General features: G+C 39.2%; 2 protein-coding genes and 1 long non-coding RNA gene across 4 annotated transcripts; 1 reads left to right on the top strand and 2 right to left on the bottom strand.

The window, feature by feature from the left end:
* Nucleotides 1-141: 141 nt before the first annotated feature.
* heca (HECA ribonucleoprotein granule regulator) lies at nucleotides 142-14,980 on the bottom strand. 2 transcript variants are annotated; one of them, XM_085432263.1, is made up of 5 exons: nucleotides 14,568-14,980; nucleotides 9,983-11,045; nucleotides 8,209-8,375; nucleotides 5,693-5,847; nucleotides 142-657 (listed from the first exon to the last, which is right to left on the bottom strand). In XM_085432263.1, exons 1-5 carry the CDS (start codon nucleotides 14,704-14,706, stop codon nucleotides 493-495), a joined length of 1,689 nt encoding a protein of 562 aa, XP_085288389.1. In that variant the 5' UTR covers nucleotides 14,707-14,980; the 3' UTR covers nucleotides 142-492. The 2 variants fall into 2 exon arrangements, with proteins under 2 accessions (XP_085288389.1, XP_085288390.1); XM_085432264.1 differs by lacking the exon at nucleotides 142-657 and having other exon boundaries at nucleotides 5,785-5,847; nucleotides 8,157-8,375.
* Nucleotides 1,846-3,388, top strand: LOC146692225 (uncharacterized). Its single transcript, XR_014915154.1, has 2 exons — nucleotides 1,846-2,121; nucleotides 2,492-3,388. It is a non-coding gene; the product is annotated as an uncharacterized LOC146692225 (long non-coding RNA).
* Nucleotides 14,981-16,683: 1,703 nt separating the features above from the next.
* abracl (ABRA C-terminal like) lies at nucleotides 16,684-21,316 on the bottom strand. Its single transcript, XM_085432262.1, has 3 exons — nucleotides 21,218-21,316; nucleotides 19,562-19,627; nucleotides 16,684-19,073 (listed from the first exon to the last, which is right to left on the bottom strand). Exons 2-3 carry the CDS (start codon nucleotides 19,620-19,622, stop codon nucleotides 18,889-18,891), a joined length of 246 nt encoding a protein of 81 aa, XP_085288388.1. The 5' UTR covers nucleotides 19,623-19,627; nucleotides 21,218-21,316; the 3' UTR covers nucleotides 16,684-18,888.
* Between the last annotated feature and the right edge of the window lie 3,504 nt (nucleotides 21,317-24,820).

Genomic DNA, 24,820 nt, shown 5'->3' with positions numbered 1-24,820 from the left:
ACATGGTAATACCAGACTTATAAACTGATGAATCTGTCATAGAGTAAAAGGTGTACATTTTATTTATGACGTTTTTAATCAAGATAGAACATATTCTTATCAAAAGCTGCTTTAACAAAGAGGAGCACACCAAACCAGCACCAGTGTCTATCTCTCTCAGCTTTATTCAAGATTGTTTTTGGTAAAAAATAAAAGTAAATTTGGCATACAGATACATTCACTCGTCACGGATAAATGTGTTTGCTTGACTGAAATGTCAGTGCAACACTTTCATCAACACTTATCTCTAACCGCAGAGATACTGCCATGGAACTTTTCTCTAACTAGAATCATACATTTCCTATACATTAAAAAAAAACTGAAATCGTGAAATCAAAAGAGAGAACTTAAAAGCCTCCTTAAGGCCCCAAAAAATAAAATCTTTCCTAGATTGTGTTAGAAAAAAACAAACAAACAAAAAGCAGCTCAACTAGCATGCAAGAGCAACATTTGTCAATAAGCCTCAAGAACTTTGTAGGAGGAGAAAGGTTTAACAAAGTGATAGTCCAGGTTGCCGCAGTGGGGGCACTGCTGGACGTTGCTGTACTCGGAGAAATACTGCATCCCGACTCGAACGTCCACCACCGGTTTCCCGCAGTGCTTACAGTTGAGACGGGCCTGAGGACATACAGGACACAGGTCAGCAAACAAGAGGCTGGAAAGAGGCAAGATATCAGCATGGAGGTTCACTCGTGACTCCCTGGGATCTAAGTGTGACAAAATCATGTTAATTCAAGGGTCCAAGCAGCTTTAAATGGGTCTTTAGATGCAAAAAGTGACGGTGAAACTAGATAACAGACTGGATGCACTTTTACTACTATAATACAATCACTATTTTTAGACTAGCGTAGGTTATCTAGCTATTAGGCTCTTCTTCCATGGAACCAGCTTCCAGTGGATTCAGGAGACAAACACCTTTTTGATAAAGCTTATAGTTAGGACAGGCTCAAACCGGCTGCTAGGGGACTTTCCATGATGCAATGAGCATTTCTCTTCCCCATGTGTTTACATGCCACTATTTCATGACATTAACGTCAGTCTACTCTCTCCTGTAGTTTGTGTTTTGTATTTTGTCATTCACGGTCTCTCTACGCTCCTGTTTTTCACCTTTTTATTTCGCCTCATGCTCCAATAGTTTGCAGCGGATGGCTGTAGCTCCCTGATCTTGGTTCTGCGGCAGGGTTCTTTCTGTTAAAAAGGGAGTTTTTCGTTTCCTATGTTGCCAAGTTCTTGGTTGTAGGAGATCGTCCAACTTTTGGGGTTTAAAATTGCCTTAACATTTCTAGAGCCTTGGGATAGCTGTTGCTATGAATTGGTAACAAATTAAGTAACAAATTAAGCGCTACAATTAGCAAACAAATGCTGTGGTTTTTTTGCTATTTGGTAGATACTTTGTAGATGCAGGTAATGCAATAAAAATATTATACGCCATATTCCAAATTATGCAAACATCCAGTTTGTCGTTTTCAGTTAAACTTGTGTATGGTATTGTGTCTCAGGGCTCTTTGGATCACTGATATGAATCTCAGACAGCTTTCATAATTAGGTTGCCAGGAAAGCTCAATTAAAGGAAAACTAGCTAAAAAAAGATGTTCCAAATTATTAAGCATACCACAGGTTCCATGCAACATGGGAAAAAAGGATTTCTCTGCTGCAGAAAAGTTTCAAATAGTAGAATGCCTTGGACAAGGTATGAATACATTCAATACGACACAAAAACTTAAGCGATTATTGTACTGTGAAAAACTTTGTGGCTGATTCACAGCACAGACAGGTTAATGAGGAAGGTTTCTGCCCAATGGCGTGTCCAGCGGGGTGGCCTGGGGGGGCACAGGCCACCCCCCAAACCAGACTGGCCACCCCAGGTGCCACCCCAAAGGCAAAACAATAAAATTCAATCAAATATCAAATGTCCGATTATGTTTTCACGGTGACGCTCAGATATCCGAGTGTAAGTGAATGCAGCATCGCTTCTGCGCTATGCGCATCACGTTAGCAAAGGTAGGAGAGCCAAGCGCGAAAGACGGCACTGCAGGAAACAATTTTTCGGTGAAAGAAAATGAGGACAGAATAAATGTCCCGGTAAGTAATATCAAGTTTGTTGAGTTTAGTAAACTTCGGTGAAATTAGAATACCAAGGAAAAATAACACTTAAAGAATTATTGCAGCTGTGGAATATTTCAGACAGTATGCTACTGAGGGCAGCTAACATAAGAGTTATGCGTTATAAGATATAATCTAAGTCGTAACATTGCTGTATGGAGCTGCAGATTTGGTTGCAGGTTAACATAGCTGGACTGGCCATCGGGCATACCGGGCATATCCCCAGTGACTTATTTTTTATTTTTTTTGTAATGGCATGAACAATGAGAGGTGGTGGATTGGCCAGATGCAGGTCGATGTGTAGAAATAACTCCGTTGTTTGGTGGTGGCTATGACGGGGCTTCCACAGAGGCAACAGGTGGATGAGGGAAGGGGAGGCAGGAGGAGAGACCCGAAGCAGCCGCCAGTCCGAGTGTCAGGTGAACTGAACTTCAGGTAAGAAGTTATGACCTGCAGTCTATCTGGGTCAGATATAAACCAAGTTTAGGTGGAGTTTATTTTCATGTTGCTGACTTTTTACTGTCAGTTGCAATAACTCATACTGCGTTCTAGCCAGTTTGACGGAGTTTTTATACAGCTGGGTGGGTGCTATGATGTTACTGATAGTGAACTTTATTTTATTCATAAGTTTAGTTAGTAGAGTTGCCAACGGCTCCTTAAAAAATGGAATGGTCCCTCATTCAGAGAAAATATTACACGTTTCGTATTGAGCTGAGAAGAGACGCAGTTTGTCCCGGACTTTAGCTAGAATGGAAAAAAGACACAAAGCTGGATTTATTCTGTCTTTATGCTGCACAGCTGCCTCTTCTTCTCTCATTCTCTCCCCCTCCCTCTCCTGTTGCTACTTCAATCATGAAACTGATCAATGATCAGCTGATCGGCTTTTCTCTCTTGTTTATCGCCCACTTTGCGCCAGAAAGAGGAAACCAGCGGATATTGCGCTAAACAACAGCAGCACGTTTAAGCTTGATCAGCTGTTGTTAGAATGTATTTAATATTAATTTCTAGTATCAGCTGATGTTTGCTGGAGCCACAGCTGTAAAGCTGCTGGTCATGATGTCTGTTTAGATATGTGGTGAGAGGGAAACATGAAGATGAAACCAGGAGATGTCCTTACTGAATCATCAGAGCTGAACAGGTGATGGAGAAACAGGTTTACCTTTTAGGTGACATGAATGAGTTGAAGTTATCAACTGTTTCTGAGAGATAAATAACACCAGGATCCTTTTTTATGTAGCTGACAGCTGGTAACTGTGCAGGGGCGGGTCTAGCAAAGTTCTGCCAGGGGGCCAGGTAGGGCATTAACAGGGAAAGGGGGGCACAAAGAAATACTTTTCTTTCTTATTCTCATTTAAAATACCTAGTTTTTATTAAATAATTATCTAAATCTTACAACCAAAGTTTTTATCTGACGTAAAATGTATAGAAATCATACATATACCAACAAGACTGTACATCACTGTCACAACAGCATTTGTTTTCATTCAAAGGCTTTATGGCTTTAATACCTGGTGGGCCGGTCTGTAGTCAAAATGCCCGATTTTCTGTCCCAGTCCAGCCCTGCAGGTTAATACTGGCAGTGTCACCATGCCAGCTGACTGTATTTTATCATCAGCCAGTGTTGTTCTTTATCAATATTACCAAAGTTTACCATAAGGCAGCATAGAAAGTATTTACTTGCTTTCAGGTTTTATTCAAATGTTAGTCTTTTCAGTTGTTTCTCCACTTTTTTCCTGTTTCAAAATCAAACACCAGTTTGTGAGAAGATTATCTTCTTTTTTTAACAGGCAGAGAAAGTTTTGCATTGGAACTGGCTAATTTGTCAATTGTTTGTTACAAATGTTCGTATTTTAATTTTCAAAAATGTTTTTGCCCAAAACATATGTGCACTATATGTCAGTAAAAATACTATGCAAATATTGATGTCCTTGAATGCTGTTTAAGCACTGACAAAGCACTGATTGTATCTCTTGTACTTTATCAACGCAGTATCTAAAAACTTTGCACCGTAGTGGTTAAAATCTCATTCTAATAAGAGTTAAAAGTGCATTTGGTTATTAGGTTTATAGGATTATTGAATTATGGTTAAGGGTTGGTAGAATTTTTTTTTAAACATTATCTGCCAATTAAATCTGCCACCCTTCTCCAAATCTGTGCCCCTACCTGGCCCCCCCAACAAAAATTTTCTAGACACGCCACTGTTTCTGCCAGAGAAATTCATCAGATTAAGAGAGCAGCTGTTAAAATGCCATCTCCCACAAGCAGAAATACATCAAGATTCATTTTCAAACAGTCTTCCAAACTAATGGATGTCGTGCAACCCTGGGTTAAGGTTAGGAATCATGGGGAGAGAGCTGGTAGCCCCCTTTAGGATGCCCAAAGGTGTGAAAATGACCTCTGCAAAATACTGGTATGTAGAGTTTCTTCCTATCTTCATGCATGACAATGCACCATCTCATCCTGCAACGAATACCTCTGTGGCACTGGCTGCTCTGGGCATAAAAGGAGAGAAATTCATGCTGTGGCCCCCATCCTCCCCTGACCTCAACCCTATTGAGAACCTCTGGACCATCCTCAAGCAAAAGATCTATGAGGGTGGGAGGTAGTTCACATCAAAACAGCAGCTGTGGGAGGCTATTCTGACATCTTGCAAAGAAATTCAAGCAGGAACTCTCCAAAAACTCACAAGTTCAATGGATGCAGGACTTGTGAAGGTTATATCAAAAAAGGACTTTTGTTTTTGATAGAAATAGCTTTTGGTTTTTAGTAAATGTGACCTCCTAATACTGCAAATTCAACAAATGACCATTTTCAGTTCTTTACAACCAATAAAATTTTTTGAAACTCTATTGTGCATAATAGTTTAGAACAGTGTTTTTTAAGGTTTGTTTTATTTCTGCAAAAACATGGTTATCATTGGGAGGTATGTTCAATAAAATTTGAATTTGCAAAGCCAAAAACAATCCATTTCCACTAAAAAGCAGGTAAGCGGAGCTTCTATTGAGATTATTTAACCCCAGAAAGGAAGATTTAATAATCCAATTTCAAGTCAGACAAACAAAACTTTATATTAACAACGTGGAGTCAGTAGTTCAGAAAATGAGTTATACGTTGTCTGACTTTTTAAATTGGTATTGAATCATTTAACTTTTGTCAGATCGGTGCTAACAGTTATTTTGGTGTCCATGAGCAAATGTTGGCATCTGCAAGTAACATGGTCACAGCTTTGTAGGAGCTGCAGCTGTTTAATCTCTAGATTTGGTTTAGAGCTTTTTTAATTAACTTTTTGGCTCAAAGTGGCAGAGGAGAAAGCTGTAAACACAACACTGAATTGCTATCACCTCATAAATTGATAACTTTAGCAAACACCTGCTTACACACCCAGCAGAGATAAAGCATCATGTCACTGTACCTATTTGTTGTCAGAAATTACTAATACGGGGAAGGTCTTTGGTTTTTGCTCTTATCGCTTTTGTCTGTCATATTACTCTTCTTCTTCTTTTCTATTTATTTCAGTAGCATGCTCTTCTATGCCCCTCAGTGTTTCTACCTGGCAACACGGTGAAGCAGCCAGTATGTCGTAGGTATACATGGTGCCCAGCTGGTGCCAGCTCCCATCCCAGCGTGACTTGCACTTGATGCAGACAATCTTGTGGACGCCCTCTAGACAGTCCACACAGATGGCGTAGAGGTGCATCAGCCGGCCTGTTGAAAGAACCAAAAGGAATAATTAATCATACATAAAAAAATAAAATAAAACAATAAGCCTCCTCAAAAGTCCACTGTCACATCCCTGCAGTATATACAGACCTTTACGTTGCTTCATGAATATTATTCTTTTTCTTGCTCTGGTGTTTTTCCACTCCACTGCATTATACAGAGTCATTTTATTATCGCCGCCAAGGAGGCTTTTTTGTTTTTTGCAGCATTTGTGATATGATGATAGCTCAAAAAGTTTTCAATTAATTAAAAAAAAAAACCTTTGGACTGGTGTAGAGTGGGGTCATGTTAACAATACATTCAAATTTTACTTCCATCCACTGAGGTCTTCAGGGTTAACTTAATGATTTATTGGTGAAAATTTGTCAAAAAATCAGAAGTGTATTGTCAACATATAAAAAAGTACCATAAAAAGAGTTCTAATATAATGTTACATTTGACCTCTGACCTCTTCTTCAAGGTCAGTGGATTGTTCTGAAGGCCAAAGGAATAATAATGCTGCACAAAGCTATTTAAAACAATTTTTTACTTTTATTGTTTGTACTGACGATATAAAGGCATATACTGTAGGGGATGATATATGGGGATTCTAATTATTGTGTTATTTTGGACTTCATAAAATGTCTTGTATCTATACAAGACTATACTTGTAATGGCAAACATTTAGAAAATCATACTGGCATAGATTTTAAATATCACATTATAGTTTTCATCCAAATGTCATGTCACATTTGACCTCTGACCTGACTTTTATGTTTGACATCTTCCTTCCTCTTAAAATGACCCCAAAAATTGTTGCATCTTAAAGTCAGTAAGTTAGAAACATAATGTAGAAATATAATATTATATATTGAGCTCAAGTTATTCGCTTAACATTTACAAATCAATATCCATTACCTACTCCTACATAATATTTGCGTACTCAAAGTAAACACCTGTCACTCTGCCCTTATGTCATTTTTACTGCACTATTCCCTTAAAGGTAAATACAGCCCAGAGAGTGAGCTGTCTTAGCGGAGGCTTGAACTCTCTGAGTGCTTCTTCTTCATGTTTTTGCCACACAGTTCAAGCCTGAGTTATGATTATGTTTTCTGGGGGGTTCTTACTTACTTCTTCTGTTTTAGCTCAAATATAGAAAAGTATCATGGCTAGTATAATTTAACTGAACTCTTTTTTTTTTCACATCTGTTGGACAGAAATTAAGCTACTCCTTCACCAACATTTAAATTCTGCCTGACAAAAAGCAGCAAAAATGGAATAAATAAGCCTTTCATACTGATGCATATCAAGGACATACATATCAAAGCTTGGAGGCCAGCACATCAAAGAAGCTTCACGCTGATTTACATTCATGTAGGACTGTGCAGAAGCCAGCAGAAAACCTTTCATGTGTATTCACACAGTGAATATTGGGCTTACTGATGGATCAATTTCTCTTTATATAAGGAAAACACAGTTTGAAAACACTTTAAAGGAGCAGGAATGTATAATTGAGCATCATGATGCACTAATAATTTATTTATAACCACTGAGAATATACATTTTTCATGATTAGCGGCAGTCCTGTTGTCGTACTCTGCGGTAGTCTTAACAAGGCGGTGACCCTGAGCTCTCAGTGCGCTGCCAATTAGGAAAACATGCAAATACACAAAAACAAATGAAGAACTTATTCTCATGAGTTTGAAAACGTAGTACACAACAAGATGATTCACAGATCAGTTTCATTTCCTTTAAAGGTTTAAAGATCTTTTTTTACTCTAAATAGTCTGATTGCGTGATGTATTACGACTTTATTACATTTGTTTGCTCACTTTTGAGTTTGACTGCCCAAGTCAGAAGCTTAATCACAATAAGGTCTGTGTAAACTTAAAGGTTTCATTCAATTTGCACCACTAAATAAAAATCTGATAGAAAATGGGTGAGGTTAGAAGCCTCTGTTATACATTTTTCCCTATTCTCCCTGCCCCATGTACAATACACAGGCTGTATATCCTCACCAAATCTGATGTCATTCCCCCCTTTCTCAACTCTCCTGGCGCTATACATTAAAGGCAAAATAAGCTGATGAAACAAATCTTGCGAGGTCCTCTACTTCCGCTATTTTAATCTTCTGTCTATCTTCTAGCCAGGCATTGTAAATACACTTGATTAATTGATGGTTAGCAACCGTGACGACCACTGAAAAAGCAGAAGTTCTGACAGATTGCTGTTCAAAATCAGACCGCTCAATGCTGAGCGAAATTTCAGAAAACTCAAATAATACATCTCAGACTCTTACATGCATGAATATTTACCTCCACAAATTAAGCACAGGCCTCATTCCATGCAGTTAAAACCATGTCTGACCTTGAAGGTGGCACGGCACATCGTACTCAATCTCATCATGGCGTGAAGGGCTGAGGAACAGCGTCCCATCCACCAAAGGAAACTGCTCAAATACAGGCAGCGCCCGGTGGCACAGTGCACAGTTGACCACGTTTCTCTGGCTCGCACTGAGAGCTGACAGGATGAACCTACAGGGTGGCGACACAGTAAGAAGAACCATCATCAAATCACTTGCACTGAAAGTTCAGGCAGTTCTTCTATGTAGGATATCAGCAGAAATGATTGTGGCACTGCATCTCGTGACCTAAATCAACAATCATTTCTTTGTTTTAATCAGTGCATGCAGTCAAAATTCTGCTAAAAACAGTGATAAGCCACTCTGTTTACAGGAGGTACAGAATTATAATAGAGGAAGCATGTATGAGGAAAGAAAACCATATCATAGATCCATTTTAAGAAGCTTTTTTTTCTGAATATGAACGATGAACTGTGCAAAAGTCTCTGGCCACCGCTCGTTTCTTTATATTTTGTTAGGAAGATTGGAAATACACACAGTGATTTAGTGAAAGATGTGCAAACATAAATATGTATTTCAACAGTTTGTACAATTCTATCAAGCTGTCGCCAATCAGACACTTTCAGGATGATGGATCCAGATGGTAGATCAAAATCTGATACAACTATTCAGCATTTATATTTCCATCGCTTTTAACAAGATCCTCACCACCACTTGGTTTTTCCAGATGGCTGTAGACACAGTGTTTCACCTTCGTCCTGACGTCTTCAGTGCATACAAATTCAAATTTGTATTCATCACTCTTGTGAAGTACCTCAGCCTTCTCTGTGTTTTCCTTCCCTAAGAATGGCTTCTTGACAGCCACCATTCCTTTGAGATCATTTCAGATATCCACGTTTTTAGGCCTGTCACTTCTTTTTTTGACCTCATCTTGTCCATTTTCCTCAATATTTTTAGGCACACACTTCACACCATGCTGTGATATGCCAGGTTTTCAGCTAATAGCTGTTTGTTGTACAAAAGTAATACTTTATGCCTATCAAGCTGCGCTATCTTAGAATTTTTTTATAGATTCAAATAAATAAATTGGAACAAATCATGCATTTTTGTGACAGTCTGCTAGTAACAAAGATATAATTTAAAAATTTTGTGTTTCTTAAATCGTCTATTGTGTGTAGACACAACTGGGTCACTGGGCTAGATGCCTATTTTAAATTTGAACAAGTCATAGTTCAGTATTAAGCTTAATGAACAAACAAACAAAAGCCTTTCTCTGAAAAAGATTAGGTCTTATCTAAGGATAAGAGGTGGTTTAAGACTTTTGCACAGTACTGCATGTAAATGTATACATGAATGAGTGCTGTGCAAATGCTGTAATTATATTGCAACTTTAACCGCTGTGTGGTTATATGATGTTATAACTGCAAAATGCTGCAGTTACAATATATTAAAACCACATGTGCCACAAGCAGCTGTGAATGTGACGACCTGCTCTGTGTGCAGCCTGCTCGTTCTTTACCTGTACTAAGCACATGAATATAGGACCTGGCCTGTCTGACAGTGAATCACGTGCATTGCATGGGCACATCTGGTAGGTTTAAAAGTTCTGAGTTTTATTTAGCATTTTGATTAAAAAATATGTTTAAAGTTTCAAGATTTGCATGCAAAATAAACATTTCAGATTGATCACTTTCACCATGTGTTCACTGTGTCGCAAGTTTAGTGTTCAAGAAATGTTGCAAGAAATAGATTTGTTATATTATTTCCCAAAAGCCCTACCTGCGCAGCTCCTCTCCCTGGCCTGCCTGGGCATCATCTTCCATGCGGACGTGGTAGGTGTTGAGCTTGTGGCGCGGGATGTGGGTGAGGAGTTCCGAGAGGTCCAGCCTCCTCAGGAACTGCACCGGGTGAGGGTGGCTACCATCACCCACACTGCCAGAGGTGAGCCGGTGATGAAGCGGGAGGGTAAAGGATAGCTGTAGCGGCAGGACAGACCCTGCATCTAAGTGAGGAGCACCAGCTGCACCGCCAGAGGCTCCCAGGGAGCAGCCTCCGCTCCGACCGAGAGATCCCCCAACCAACAGGTGTTTCCTCTGTGCGTCCATGTGGACGGCTGATTTGAAGAACTCTCCCAGCTGACGGGAACCCCGCATACCTGTTCCCCCACCTCCCGATCCGAGAGCAGCAGTGGGGGAGAAGGTGAAGCCAGTAGGAGGAGACTGTCCCGGGGAGTCACATGGAGATTTCTGAGGAGGCCCAAAAGGTAAAGGCCCTCCTATTGCATATCCCCCTCCTCCTGCTGCTCCACCTCTCTCTGTGGAGTTCTGTCGATCAACTGATTGTCTACGAGGCATCTCCTGACTAGAGGCCCTATTAGCTAGTTTGGCTCCTCCTACAGCCCCTCCAAGTGGTTTGCTTTTCTTGGGCTCTTCAAAAAACCCATCCCCGGACCCTGAAGCCCCTCCGCTGGCTCCAGTCCTGCCTGAGCTCCTTTCCGACGATTTCTTCTTACGCTCATCCTGCATGCGTTTCACCTGGTACCAGTCGGTGTCCTTCTTCAGGTGACCCTGGCCACAGCGGCAGGAGCAGAACCTGAAGGCTAGGTCGTAGCCTTTCTTGGTCCACATGTTTTGTCGGCATTGCTTCTCATTCCAGGACCGCGCACGGCCGATGCAGTTGAACTGGACAAGGATGGAGCTCTCCCACTCGTAGAAACACTGTAGATGCATCCAGTTGCCATAAGGGCAGAGCTCGCTGTTGCAAACAACCCTCTGGCAGTCGTCCTTCTCCAGATCAATGGCACGGCTCAGGCTGCAGCCGAGAGGGGTTGCACACTGGGCCTCTGAATGAACAGAGAGAAGAGAGGAGGGAAAAGAATTTATTTATAACTCAAATTCATAAAAAGTTTAAAAGCTGTGTACAATGTAGATGAAACCAGACCGCAATGATTTGTAAATCTCATAAACCCATATCTTATTCACAACAAAGCATACAAAACATATTGAAGGTTTAAATTGAGACAACAAAAGGTGGGGAAAGTACCAAAGAGAAACCCCTGGAGGAACACAACAGGACAGTAACAAGACTGGGTATAAAAAGAGCATCTTTGAGAGTTTCTCAGAAGTAAAAGATGGACAGATGTTCACCACTCTGCAAATAAGTGTGTCTACTGTGTCTGGAACAATTTCAGAATGTTCCTCAACATAAAACTGTGACAAGTGTGAACATCTCATAATGTACAGTACTGAGTATTTTCAAAAGATACAGAGAATTTGTAGAAATCTGTGTGTGGAAGAGACGAGGCTGAAAATCAATATTTGATGACCGTAATCTTTGCTAAAAACAACCATGTTTCTGCATTGGCTCAGGAACTACCCCAGAAATCATTATTCAGGGATACAGTTCATCATGCCATCCACAAATGCAGGTTTAACCTCTATTTTGCAAAGAAAGAAGCCAAATGTGAACATCTTTTTTTGCTCATTTTGAGGGTCACCGCACCGGATCATCTTCCACCAGCTCCCCTTTTCTCAAGCATCTTCTTCTATCACACCAACCTTCTGCATGTCCTCCTTCGCTACATCAATTAATCCTCCTATTTTCTCCTACCTGGCAGCTCCACATTCAACATCCTTTGTCCAGTATGCTCACTATCCCTCTTCTGCAAACCATCTCAGGCTCGCCTCTCAAGCCAATCTTCAAATGTTATTTTGAAGATTGATATATGACGACATTGATCTACGCCTATCAGATATTTGACAACAAATGTAACCTAGCCAATCAAAATTAGGGTGACTTTGCTCTTTTCAGTCTACAGCCTATTTTATTTCTTTAACTCTTCTAATAAACCTCAAGTACTGCAAACAATAAATCTGTTAATGTAAAATACATAAAATAAAACTAAAATATGAAGATTGGAAATAGCTAAAGTTAAAGATAAATGAATAAAAGTATTAATAAACATTCTGATTTGCTATTTACTGAATTAATATATGTGTAGGCATTATTTATATTATAGAATGTGACATAGTATTTTTGCTCTTTTAATTTCCTCCTTATTTACCTTCACTTTGACTCTCCAGCTTATTCGGTTTTCCATTTAATTTTTCAAATAATTCAATTGTTTTAGTTTGGCACCTTTTGTCCTCCAGAGAAAATTCTAATTACAAGTTAACCATTAAACTACAGCATTGTTTAATCCAGTGGTAACTTTTACTATTCATTTACTGCACAAGAGCCTAAGAAGAAGTCTTCAAATTAAGTAAACAAAACAACAGCAAACCCTAGAAGCTAATTTTACTTTCATAAACTGCACTTATGACGCTTTCAGCTTCTTAAAAGCTTTTTCGGTGTCTCGAATTTTTAGAAACTGAAGAGAGTTGTGGGGTTTTCTTTCGCACAAACTGAATACACCACTTTGGGATTTTTATTATTATTTTTTATTTTATTTTAATCAACCATTATGTGCAGCTGAAATACTAAAGGCAACAATTTATTCATGTCTTCAGCACAAATGCATTTTGGGTGACATTTTCCCTCCGATTCTCCATCCTAAGCTTCATCGCAAACAGACACAACATGGGGTGAAAATGTTAAACGGGTGCTTTCGGTGTCCTTGCTGCCTCTTCTGCATCTATTTATGAAATTCAAGTAGGCCATCCTGTGAGCAGCTCTATTCACAGGATGCCAATTCTCAAATCTGGATGTGAATCAAACAAAATGTGGCCACACGGTCTCTATGAGAGGAGTAGCTCATGATAATACACTGTGTGTGTGTGTGCGTGTGTGTGTGTGTGGGGGGGTAGTTTCCTCCTTCCTTTTCCGGTACAATTGCAGGGCTTTCTTCTTCTTCTTCTTCTTCACTTTCTAACTCACCACACAGCAGAAAACAATCCACTTTTAGCACCGTGTATCACTCTGGTGTCTACAAGTGTGTTCAGGCTTCAGCATCCGCAGAACAAGAGCTTTGCAGAGATTTTGTAACTTCCAGTTAAAGGCATCTTTCATACCATAAACCTAGTCCTAGACTATAAACTTATTTCAGTGAAGGTCTTCAATGAATTTTCTTTTTTAGTGCAGGAACAGGCTTAATCCACATCTGGGGAAACCTGCTGCAAAAGATAGATGACAGCAAAAAGGTAATTTTTTGTTAAAAGGCCCAAACCCCCTCTTGGAACCGCCTACCTTCTGGTTTTGCAAACATGCACTTTACACTCTGAACTAAAATAAATAAATAAGTGTAATTACTAACTACCTGTACAGTATATACGTTAAGTTTCTCTGATGAGTTACACGGTAAAAATCCCGATTTGTGCTTTGCTTTCCCTTTTAAAAAAGTTAAAGCAGGGCTTTACTTAGTCTTATAACACCATAAGAACAATCTGTTGTCACTGGATGTGTAATGCTGCACTAGCAATACCTGACAGTTAAGATGAGGTTTGCTGTGAAGTGGTTTCCAGTCTCAAGCTTTGTTTAATCTGTACAGTTTGTATGAATGCACGCACCTCCAGCAGCTCCACGTCCGTGTGGACTGCATTTGAACTTGAGTGCGCACACAAGCGGTGAGCTGTCAGTATTACCCTGGAGGAGGAAGGCCACAACCGAAAAACTGTTGTGGACAAGGTGCCCGTCAGGAAAAGACAGCTGAGGCCTGCGAGAGAGCCCGCGATCACTGACGTGCACGTGCAGACAAAGAAATAAAAGAAGGGTCGCGCTGTGTCGTTAACACCTCTTATGGCCACTTTTGACGGCGCTGCGCGTCACATTCACGGGCGATAATCCCTTATATTCCTAGAGGAGTTCCGAGGAGCCGAACTCCATTCATAAATTTCACGATTTCGTATCTCTCCCATCATCCACCTCTGAAGCCAATAACAAACTACGACCACAATCGACTTAAGAAACACCAACAGCCGCTGTCAAGTTCGCCTTAAATCCGACACATTAAGTAACACCTACTACTTCAGCAATATTTCAACTGCTTTGCCGCCTGCTCGGCATTCGTCCTGTGCCCACACAAACCCCGAATGACCTTTAAAAAATAATAGAAAATCAGTTTCCCAACCACGATTTAAGCGCAGTTGAGCAATAGCTACTCCAACAGCTACAATTATGCAAGGCCTGAAATCGTGCTCGACAAATGTGGCCCATGTTTGCCACTATTCACGGAACCGTAATGCCGCACATTTTAAACGAAGTTTGGGCTTGAGCTGCAAGGAACAAGTGGATGGGGGGGGATCGAGACATTTGCACCGTTGCAGTGAACGTATGTCACAGTCGTGCAGACAGACAGACAGGGCTTCCCCCCTGGCAGGAAGGCAGCATCACCAAACTTCACTACATCTGCGTCCGTTTCCTCTCTTACCACTTGAGCGCTCGCTCCTGGGTGCAGCCGCCGCGGCCGCGCCTCCTGTTACGGCCGCACAGGCTCCATTTTCCTGCTCATCTCCGCTACTGTTCGTGCGTTTGCTTTTCTTTCCCTTGCTGCTCTTCTGGTTGGGCATTTTACAGGATTCGAGTGTCAAGTCTTATTTTCGACCTCTATCAACGGCTCCTGTCAGCGCTGTCTGACATTTCTGTGGACTCCATTTCAGCAGTGGACCCTTGCAGTGCTTTGTTTTTAATGCGGGCTTTTCTCTTTGTGGTGATGCTTTTGGGCCTCTTCTTGCACGGCGGGTTGAATTTAGTGCAGCAGGTCTAAGAAATAAGCTGGTATAACCTTTAGGAGCGAAGGCGTGTCCGTCTCTTGTTTTGATTCCTGCTCTGCTGTTCTCTTCCACCCCCTGACGTCACGGGACCCCGCCCCCTAGTGTTGACCGTCAGCGATTTAGGCTGCGTTTGCGTCCCGTGGGAAAGCTCGGAATTTGCTGCGTCTAAAGGCATGTTTCGGTTTTTAGTCAGGTATCAGATTTATTCCCCATACATAGAAAGTTCACAGAAAGGTCTTAGCAAAACAAAGCCTTAAAAGTTACTTCAACTTCACACCATATGATATTATTATATAATATCTTTCTCTATACTTATTTTACTGTACTGTATTTATTTTTAATTAAAAATTTTTTTAATTTCATTAAGCTATAGTTTTATGTCACATTATATACTATTGCCTTATGTACTCTACCACTTTCTCAAGCCATTTGTTATATACTTGTTATTGTTAATTTAATTTTTTCCCTAATTGTCCTATCATAGCTTACTTAGCCATTATTTATTTTTAAAAACTAAATAAAGAATCTTTTTTTCATATCTTTCTTAAAGGCAAAAGCCTGAATCTGACCATTTCATGGTTATGGTGAATTTCACCAAAATAAGTAAAATAAATAAATAGTTTAAATGTACCATACAGCCCACCTTTCCAGTGTGAAGCCACATGCACAGAAAATAACCCTAAAAACTACAAATTAGCTGCTGTTTCTCAGAATTTGAATGAATTGGTGGGCCAGATTTACATTTGCAAAGAACTATGCTTTAGTTTGACACATGTGGCCGAGTAGTTTAAAAATTAATCAGATTCTTGACTGACTGTGATAGCATTAGTAAATTAATTATGTTATTTCTAAGCTAGGAGAATACGGTAATTTGTTACTTGTCAGTACCTTTGTTATACCTCATTATAAAAGTACTTTTATTTGTCTACAGTGCTGTTATGACAGTGTTCCAGCGTCATCACCCATCCTCAAAATTTCCCCACTTAATGCTTCATTTAAAAAAAATAATTATGCCAATTCGAGATTACAGTTATGGGAAAGTTCATTCTCCAAGTTGCTATTGAAGTGTTCACAACAATAGTAACTATCAGTGCTATCAATAGCATTGTAAATGTATACTTATCTCCATAGATAAGCATAAATGGTGATCATTAAAACACACACACGTTACACAGCCTCTGGTTAACTATTTACATGAAGCGGCAGCCTCAGTTGGCACTAAAGTGAACGATAGAAGAGGATGGGAAGTAATCAGCACCACATACATGTGGGGAAGTATCACTGCCTCATTCAGGATACCTGAATGTGCAGCTTCACAGCAAAACAGTATTCAAGGGTGCAGTAAATGTGTAACTCGCTGAATCTGTATGCCAATATAAGTAATTAAATCAGATAATTTACAACAGGGATGAATGAAAAGATTGATTGAAATGAAGTGAGAATATGTTATCAGCAGGAACCAGACTCCATTCATAAATCAGACAATTTACAGACCTTGCTTGTAGGGTACTGCTCAAAGCTGGTAAAACCTGACTAAAGATGATTTATGAAACAGCAGCCATCATGCTATAATTCAGCTTACAGTCAACACCCCAAGCAACAAATATTTTCATAATGATGCTAATAAGTTTGCCATTACCACAGTATTCTCACACCACACCATAGTGGCCCATAAACCATTACACAATCTTTTATTACAGTGCTTAGATGAGTATCTTCCTCAGTTTAACATCTAGAGTCATAAAACACACAAGGAAACAAACAACAAAGAAGTTTCAAGGCTTCGCATGTAAAGATTTTATTCCTTGGAATGTATTCCACAGTAACACAAACCTCTTGTAGGAATGTGTTATTGCCAATAGAAAACACAGTAATGACACACTTGAACACATCACACAGGCGTCCCACTTGTTCACAGAAATGGCTCGAGGTATTGGCTCGGCAGTGATCATTACGTTCTCCCTCCTGCCAAACGTTCGCTTGTAATTTGCATTTGTGCTTCGAAAGTCACCCGAAAGTCACGCCTGAGCATCAGCAGGATGGCAAGCAGCACGTTTCTGTGATCAGGTTACAGTTTAGTTTCATTCATAATCGAGCTGGATCCATTTGTGCCATTGATACTGAGAAAGAGAGAAATACACATTTCAAGTCAAGCTTAAACAAATACACCTGAATGTAAAATATTTAGCAAGTCTGACACAACAGCAGTGAACGTGACATGGGTCAAAAAAACTAGCAGACCAGGTGTCGTTTCACAAGGCTGATAACCAGCTTCGCATCACGAGAAGCAGAAAAATGTGACTGATAACATGATGGAGGCCTAATTTTAAAACAGAAAAAAAAGGATATGACTTTATTAAAGAGGTGTCAGCTACAAGATGTTACACATTCAAACAGCTTCAAGATTTTCCAAATGTATGGAGGTCCAAAGTGCTCAAAACGATATTAATTTACATTAAATGACTTAACTAAGATAAATTGTGTTTAAACTTTGTAAACTAAATTTTAGTTTACAAAGGAATTTATCTGTAAAGATTTGCAAATGTAATTTTTCATGGCTGTGTCTTGTCTGTCCATCGACACCACCAGGAAAGAGTGATGCAGTTGTAAAACAAGAACATTGTGAATAATATTTTCCCAAATTTTCAGTCAGAATAAACTCTCTTATTAGTAGAAAGAAGCGGGCTAGCTTACAACCGGATGTGTCTTGCCTTTGCTCCAAATCAAAATGAATAGGAATTACCATTTGATTAATACTCCATGCTGATTTCAAACATCTGTTTTTTGTTTTAAATCAACCATATCAATAGTTATTCAGGAAATTACTTAACTCACAATTTTCTTTTTCTATTAATTTGAACTGCTTTGGGCCTCCATAGTGGGCCAGGAATGGCTGTTGATGATATTTCAGAAAAACTGATAACAAAAATGGCTAAAACAGAATAAATCACCTATAACTGCTGAATTTTGATATAAGAGTGGTCATGCCTGGTCTGCTAAGTTTTGTTTGACCTACAGTACAAAACAGTGCTAAAATTAAAGAAACTAACAAAACTGCAAATGCACCTTTTGTATCTCTAATTTAAGCCGCAGCACGATAGTTAAACAGATTTTGGTTGCTTTGTTTTGGTCCTGAGTCACCTTTAGCATTTGGCACCAATCACCCTGTAATTATACATTAATAAAAACTGCACAAAAAATACATTCGCCATTGCTCATCAGCTATTTCTATGAAAAGGCAATTTTTGGAGTTTGTTTAGCAGAGAAATTTCACTAATGACTACGTATAAAAAGATGGAATAAAAACGACTTTAGCACATCGCAGTACAAAAAAAAAAGTGGGTTTTTTTGTTGTTTTTTTTTAATGCACTTGAGCTGTCATTTAGTTAGTTTCTATCACGGAGATGTTCTTGAATTTCCAAAAGCCCTGGGCAAATAAGAGGTAGTAGACATGTCTTGTGTAAACAATTACTGGAATGGCCGTTTGGTGGCACAGTTGGAGAGCACACACTACCCTTTGTCTCAGAGCTGGACAAGATTTTAAAGCAGTTACACGCACCAAGTAATGAGGTCGTAACTCCCACTACCAAAGGGAGGATTAGCCTAGTGCAGCTTGGTATCAGTCACAAACAATTAGAGAGAGCAAATGAAAAGTGTACAGTAGTTTGCTAAAGCAGCTAAATCTAGTGAGCATGCTGTCCTGTGGGTCATCTCAGGTTATGATAATAAACTGTAGAGAGGCAAGTGAATGCATTAGCACAAAGTATTATATTCCTGATCTGTGGTCAAAATCACTACTTAATTTGTCACATAGAAAGCAAAAAAAACAAAACAATCCTATGCAGACATGCCAGCTGAGTCTGCCGGTGTACTGTTAGGTCAAATCCGATTGGTTATTGCAGTTCAGTTCAAATACTGAGCCTTGTGAAGGAAAGATCCGCAGCTGCTAGAAGGCTGTCCTATCCCAACACCGGCTTCTCATTCTTGGAGCAGGATGACGTCAACGTTGTCGTGGACGCCCTGCAGAAGCAGCTCCCCCTGGAAATCGATCACCTTCTTCTTCTTGGCGGCCTTCAGGGTGCCCACCAGCGCTTCGAAGATGTTGGCACAACGGTCGTCATTAAACAAGACCCCGAACTTTACGCTACATTTACCGTCAGCGTCTGAAATAAGAGATTTAAACGATCGTTACAGCTTCGGGCAGTCAATTAAAATGACTGTAGCGATTTCAATCTCAATTCAATTTCAAAATAAAATGAAACAACCTAATTTTTTACTCCAATTAAAGTACCAAATCATTTCAATTGATCCCCACAATTACAGACATTCATGCCTATTATGTGTATTTGTAAAATAACTAATGGACACACCTGCATTAACTCAGAGTGGTTTGATCCACTGCTGTGTTTATAGAGGCCACCCTCCACAAACGTGGCAGTGCCACCCTGTTTCCAAAAAACCTTGACACACCCCTGCTGCAAATGGCATAACTCTGAGTTTATTTGTTTCCTGCTTTAGAAGTGGTCAGAACCACAAATCAACACTGGATGACTGCATGATTGTTGTTTATTAAAGCTCATGGGATAATATATCAAAGTACTTCAAGGCAAACCATGTCATTCAGCAATATACAATGACAGTTTTGACTTACTTTTACTGCCGAGTCGCTGGATCTCTTGAACCAGCAAATCAATTTCATGGGAGACGTTCATTGTTGCTGCAGGCGAAACAAAATGCAAATAGTTGCATTAGCTTTAAATCTGACGTCACGGTTTTGAGTGCACTAGACATGAAACTAAACAATTAAACCTGTATTGCACAATTCTGACCCAACTTGTCTATTTACTACTGCAGTGCTTTAGATTATTATGGTTGATTTATAACTCTGCTGCCAGGGCGTTTGGCCAGACTACATAAAACTTGGCTGCCTGTCAGCTCCTACATCGATTTTAAAATCTATTTACTTGTTTTTAAAAGCCCCTGATGGTCTTCTTGCTCCAGTATTCATGTCTCACATCCTCAGTGCGTAGGGTGCAGTATGGATGCTACATCCTGTGAGTAGTTCCAAAGTGCACGACAACACAGCTGAGGAGGCAGATTTTTTAACTTTTACACTCTGAGTCACGAAGCAGTCTGCTGTAGAGAAAGAGAGCAGCTGAAGTGTTGAAATCTTTAAACATCTTCAGCCCAGCTTTTGATTGAATATGGTAAACAGACAATTTATTTCTATTTACACTTTCCTCATTTGATCTAATCTGTAGATTTGTTACATTTGATCTACCTTACATTTTTAAATCAATGAGTAGAGCTTATAGATTATTGTGCATTAAAACACAATGAAGTCTATGCACTGTGATGCATTTTATTTTGTCTAATGTCTTCTATTGTACTTACAGGCCATTTTTTATGTAATTTTAGATCTGTTTTTTTTTCTTTTTACACGTTGAAAGTCTTACCATTACACATTACCGGTACTTACTTTTTGTCTAATAAACATCCGTGTAGCACTGTAAACAGACATATCTGGTGTCATCTGAACAAAATCTGACTGATTTATTGAGTGATCATCCACCAGTAGAGGAATTTTCTGACTTTGGAAAAACAAGGCTAGATTTAACAGCAAGTGCAGTAATTAAAGTTAAAGAGCTGTATTTCGTCAATAAATATGCGCCAAATTTTCCTTTCTTTTTTTTTTTACATTTTAGACAAAAGTCTTAACATTTATTCTAATCATGAAATTGGGATTATCAGAAAGGCGTTTTTTCAATTTTGTTCCTTTTGTGAAGGGTGTTTTGGGAGCTGGGGGACTTTCATTAAAAGAAAACAAACTCAAAGTCCAGTAAACCCATAAATAAATGCAATTTAATTATATATATATCAGACACATATAAAGGCACTCGGTATGAGTACAACATATAAAAGGAGGACTGACTGCAGCAATGCAACAAGCTCCAACACGAGCAGGGCGGACTCATCAATGCGGAAGTAAGGGATTAGCGTTCACGGCTAGCCAAACCTGCTAATAAATACTTCTTGCAGTTGATTTATTTCAGAGATGTGCAGACATTCTCAAGTGCTGAATAATATTAGCAGCTCGGCGATGTTTTACGCGACTTCAGGTGCAAAAGAAAAGACTCCTCTGAGTGGCAGATGTGAGCTCGCCGGTATGATTAGCTTCTAACATCCGACAAATCCTCCGCTGAGAGGGGAGCGAGGAGTTATTCAGACCGATGAACGGTTGGAATAAATGATGGAAAACGATGTAACACAAGCGACTATAACACCGACACAAGGATATGAATTTTACCTGATTACTTGGGCTTGTTTTTGCTTGTAATGAGGTGAGGGACGACTTTCTGATGAATCGGCACCGGTGGAAAATGATGCTGCGTTCAGAGTGCGCTCGGAGAACTCCACCCTTTAGAAATGGAACAACAAAGTGGTGTAAAACGAACGGAGTGAATGTGTTTAATATTCAAAAAATAAGAATATTAAACAGAAGCATGAGATCACTAAGTTATCTTAGTAAGAATATGCATGTAAAGATAATGCAGTGTTAGTGTTTATTTATATAGCACATGTGTGAAGCTCTACAATGTCTCCAGGCAATAAAAATAACAGAACAAAAACTTTACAAACACATAAGATAGAAGTTGTCACACCTGTTTTAAGCCTGTTTTTTTAAGTACACACAGCTGTAATTGACCTGTGGGAGCAATTTAAAGATCTGTACCCGATGTCCTGAGATGTCTTTACCTTAGGATCAAAGTATTCTACAACAAAACACAAGACAACAACAACAACAAAAATCCCTTCACAATAGAGCCCAACCAATATTTTGTTTTGGGAGCCAACACTAGTACTTAGGTCGTAAACAAATCCAGTAATGGTTTATATTCTAAATGAGGTAATTATTAACTCTAGTTCAAAAGCTAGTTCCCTTGAGGACACTCCTTGTATGCTGTAAAGTCACGAAATGTATGCTATTCCCCACAAACTGCAGTTTACAATGTGTATAATGTTCCCCCCATAAATCAGAAGTACAGAAGCTCTTGTCCAACAAGCCACAAATTTCAGACATTTCCGCGATTAACTAATAATTACCTACTCGTAGTGGAATGCTGTGAAAATGTGCAACTGTTTTCATTTACTGGCTTAATTTGAGTAGATGTGACAAATTCCCTACAACATATGAAGGCAACACGAGCGCTCATCTGACTTCATCGTGACACGCTGCCGATAGTTTGATGGGCTGTGGCCCATATAAGGTATTGAAGAGGCAGGAGACCGCGTGTTGTCCTACGTTTCGGCCTCTCCAAACTATTTCTTGCGTCTCCAAGAAACACACAGGTGCTCAGCGAACACAAGTCCCATTGCAACACAGAAAGAGCTTGTTAGAATAGTGTGCTGACTCCAAATGCTGTTACTTTTTGTTCTGCACATTGAACTCTATTCTTCTCCACCCCATCCCTATACCTCTTATGCATGCACTGCAAATAACAAAGCAGTGACTCCATCATCATAGTGTTTAGAACAATGGAAAATATTACATATGTGAAGGATTACTAACCGAGCAAAGGCATAAAAACTCAGAGGGCCCCAAAAAGTTGCAGTTATTCAACAAGTTTATTAAAAATATGTATCAAAATGCAGTTTAATTAACATGTTCTTTATTTTATGTTTAAAGAGCACTATACAGAACTAGTGAGAAGCAGATCTTAAAAAGGGTTTTTTTCCCCCAAGTAGCTGACTGTTGCAAATGTGTCACCAAGACGTCAAGACGGTTCCAACAAGAACCAGAGTGAAATAAATAGAAAACAATTTATTGTTTTGTTACATAGTTCCAAGAAACGACTTTATGTGTGAAAACATTTCAAATGGCCACACAACTAATCATTGGAGTTAAATGTCAGAATATCAGACACAAAAAAACAACAACAATGGGCGACTTATTTGCGGGGGGGGGGACATGTACATCTGTATAGCCACTGCAGTATCAAGTCGCGTCTCTATCAATTATAAACCATGATATGAGTGCAGCTTTTATTTTGGAAATTACTCATCCGGGTCCCCGAGCCCAAGCAAGCTCGCGCTAACTCGGACGTCGCGAAGTGTCAAGCTATCTCATGAGAAACCTGAACTGAGACCGGAAGTGTATAGAGTGTGACTTCGCTATAAAAGAAAACTTCTATTCCATTTTTAGAAAATGCTTTGAGTGTTTGACACCAGTGACAGAACTTGACAATTAATTATCTCATTTATGATTCACTAGTTAAATTGAAACATTTAATGGAAAATCTGAACAGATGTCATTACATCAGATTTTTTTCTTGTCTTTCTTTAAAAGGCTCCCACATGATAAGACTTAGGGAAAGACTGCTCAATTTAATTGTTACCGATTGTAAAAGTTAAATTGGGCGTTTTCCTTTATAAATACAAAGATGCCACAAACATGAGGCCTCGGGCTTAATGTGGAGCACAGATTTACACAGAAATATGCCACAACTTCTGTCATCCATTTGTGGTTTTATCCTAAACAAAAATAACTGCACAAAATTGCATGTTTTGTTTTAATCATAAATATTTTTACATTTGTTATCTGATTCTAAATACCTAGGGTCAAATATCTCCAAGTTTTTTGCAATTGTTACACTTACATGTTTCAGATTAATAAACTATTGTTAATGTCGCACAAAGATAACCTGAGTAAAAATAAAATGCAGTTTTAACATAAATATTTCATTTTTTTTCCATTCAAAAAGTAATTGCCCCTTAACTTAATAACTGGTTGTGCCACCCTTGGCAGCAAGAACTGCAATCCAAAGTTCGTCATAACTGGCAATGAGGCTTTCACGCCTCTGTGGAGGAATTTTGATCAACTGTTTTGTGCTTGTGTTATAATTCAGCCACACTGAAGGGTTTTTGAGGATTAATGGCCTTTTTAAGGTCATGCCAAAGAATCCCAATCTCAAGTTTAAGTCTGGGCTTTGAGTAGGGCACACCAAAACCCTCATTTTTTTTAATCCATTCAGAAGCAGACTTGCTCAATTGTTTTGGATCATTATCCTGCTGCATAACCCAAGAACTGAACAAACTGATGGTTGGACAATCTCCTTCAGGATTTTTTGGTAAAGAGCAGAATTCCATCACTTACAGTTTGCAGTGTATATTTACTCCTGTTATATTTGTCTAACAAAATGTGTGTGTTGATGTGAAACATTTAAGTTAAGTGTGACAAGGAAGGAGGCAAATACCTTTTCTCATCAACTGGTTGTAACAGGTTTATAAAGAAATAGAAAATAAAAGGGGACTTCAAAAAAGTTCAATTACAGTGAAAATTGTAAAATCAAAATACAGTTCTTATATTCTTTCAAAGGCCTAAAAATGTTGGTACTTTAATGGCAAAACAATAATTTAACTTAAATCACTATGAAAATATTAAAATAGTTGAACTGCAGGCGAAGTGAATACAAAAGTTGTCAAGTGTATAGTTATATGTAGTTTACTCTTCCAGCACAAAATCAGAATCAGAATCAGAATCAGAATACTTTATTGATCCCTGGGGGAAATTATTTTTTGTTACAGTGCTCCATTTTAAACCAACATTAAGACAAGACAGACAATAACTAACTAAGAATAGTACAATATATACATATATATACATACATACATACATAAGTCACTTATAAATAAATATTTGGAAAAGAAACATGTGTAGTTGTAGCAGCAAACAGTGTGTTAAGTGGATGCGTTGTACAGGGAGATGGCCACAGGCAGGAATGATTTCCTGTGTCGTTCAGTGGTGCTTTTCGGTAATCTCAGTCTCTCACTGAACGAGCTCCTGTGACTGACCAACATGTCATGGAGTGGGTGGGAGGTGTTATCCAACATTGTCTTTATCTTGGACAGC

The sequence above is a fragment of the Copadichromis virginalis genome, linkage group LG15 (genome assembly GCF_057382275.1).
Source record: "Copadichromis virginalis isolate Kocher_CV1m ecotype Utaka linkage group LG15, C_Virginalis_male_GT1.1, whole genome shotgun sequence".
Taxonomy (NCBI): Eukaryota; Metazoa; Chordata; class Actinopteri; order Cichliformes; family Cichlidae; genus Copadichromis; species Copadichromis virginalis.
The sequence above is the reverse complement of the archived record's forward strand: the minus strand, read 5'-3'. Positions and strand labels throughout refer to the sequence as shown.

Coding starts and splice junctions, on each gene's coding strand:
- heca (XM_085432263.1), bottom strand. CDS start 14,706: ATGCCCAACCAGAAGAGCAGCAAGGGAAAGAAAAGCAAACGCACGAAC. Junction 5,848..8,208: donor TGTGCCGTGCCACCTTCAAG/GTCAGACATGGT, acceptor TTCTTTCAACAG/GCCGGCTGATGCACCTCTAC. Junction 658..5,692: donor CTGCTTCACCGTGTTGCCAG/GTAGAAACACTG, acceptor GTATGTCCTCAG/GCCCGTCTCAACTGTAAGCA.
- abracl (XM_085432262.1), bottom strand. CDS start 19,622: ATGAACGTCTCCCATGAAATTGATTTGCTGGTTCAAGAGATCCAGCGA. Junction 19,074..19,561: donor CCAGCGACTCGGCAGTAAAA/GTAAGTCAAAAC, acceptor CTCTTATTTCAG/ACGCTGACGGTAAATGTAGC.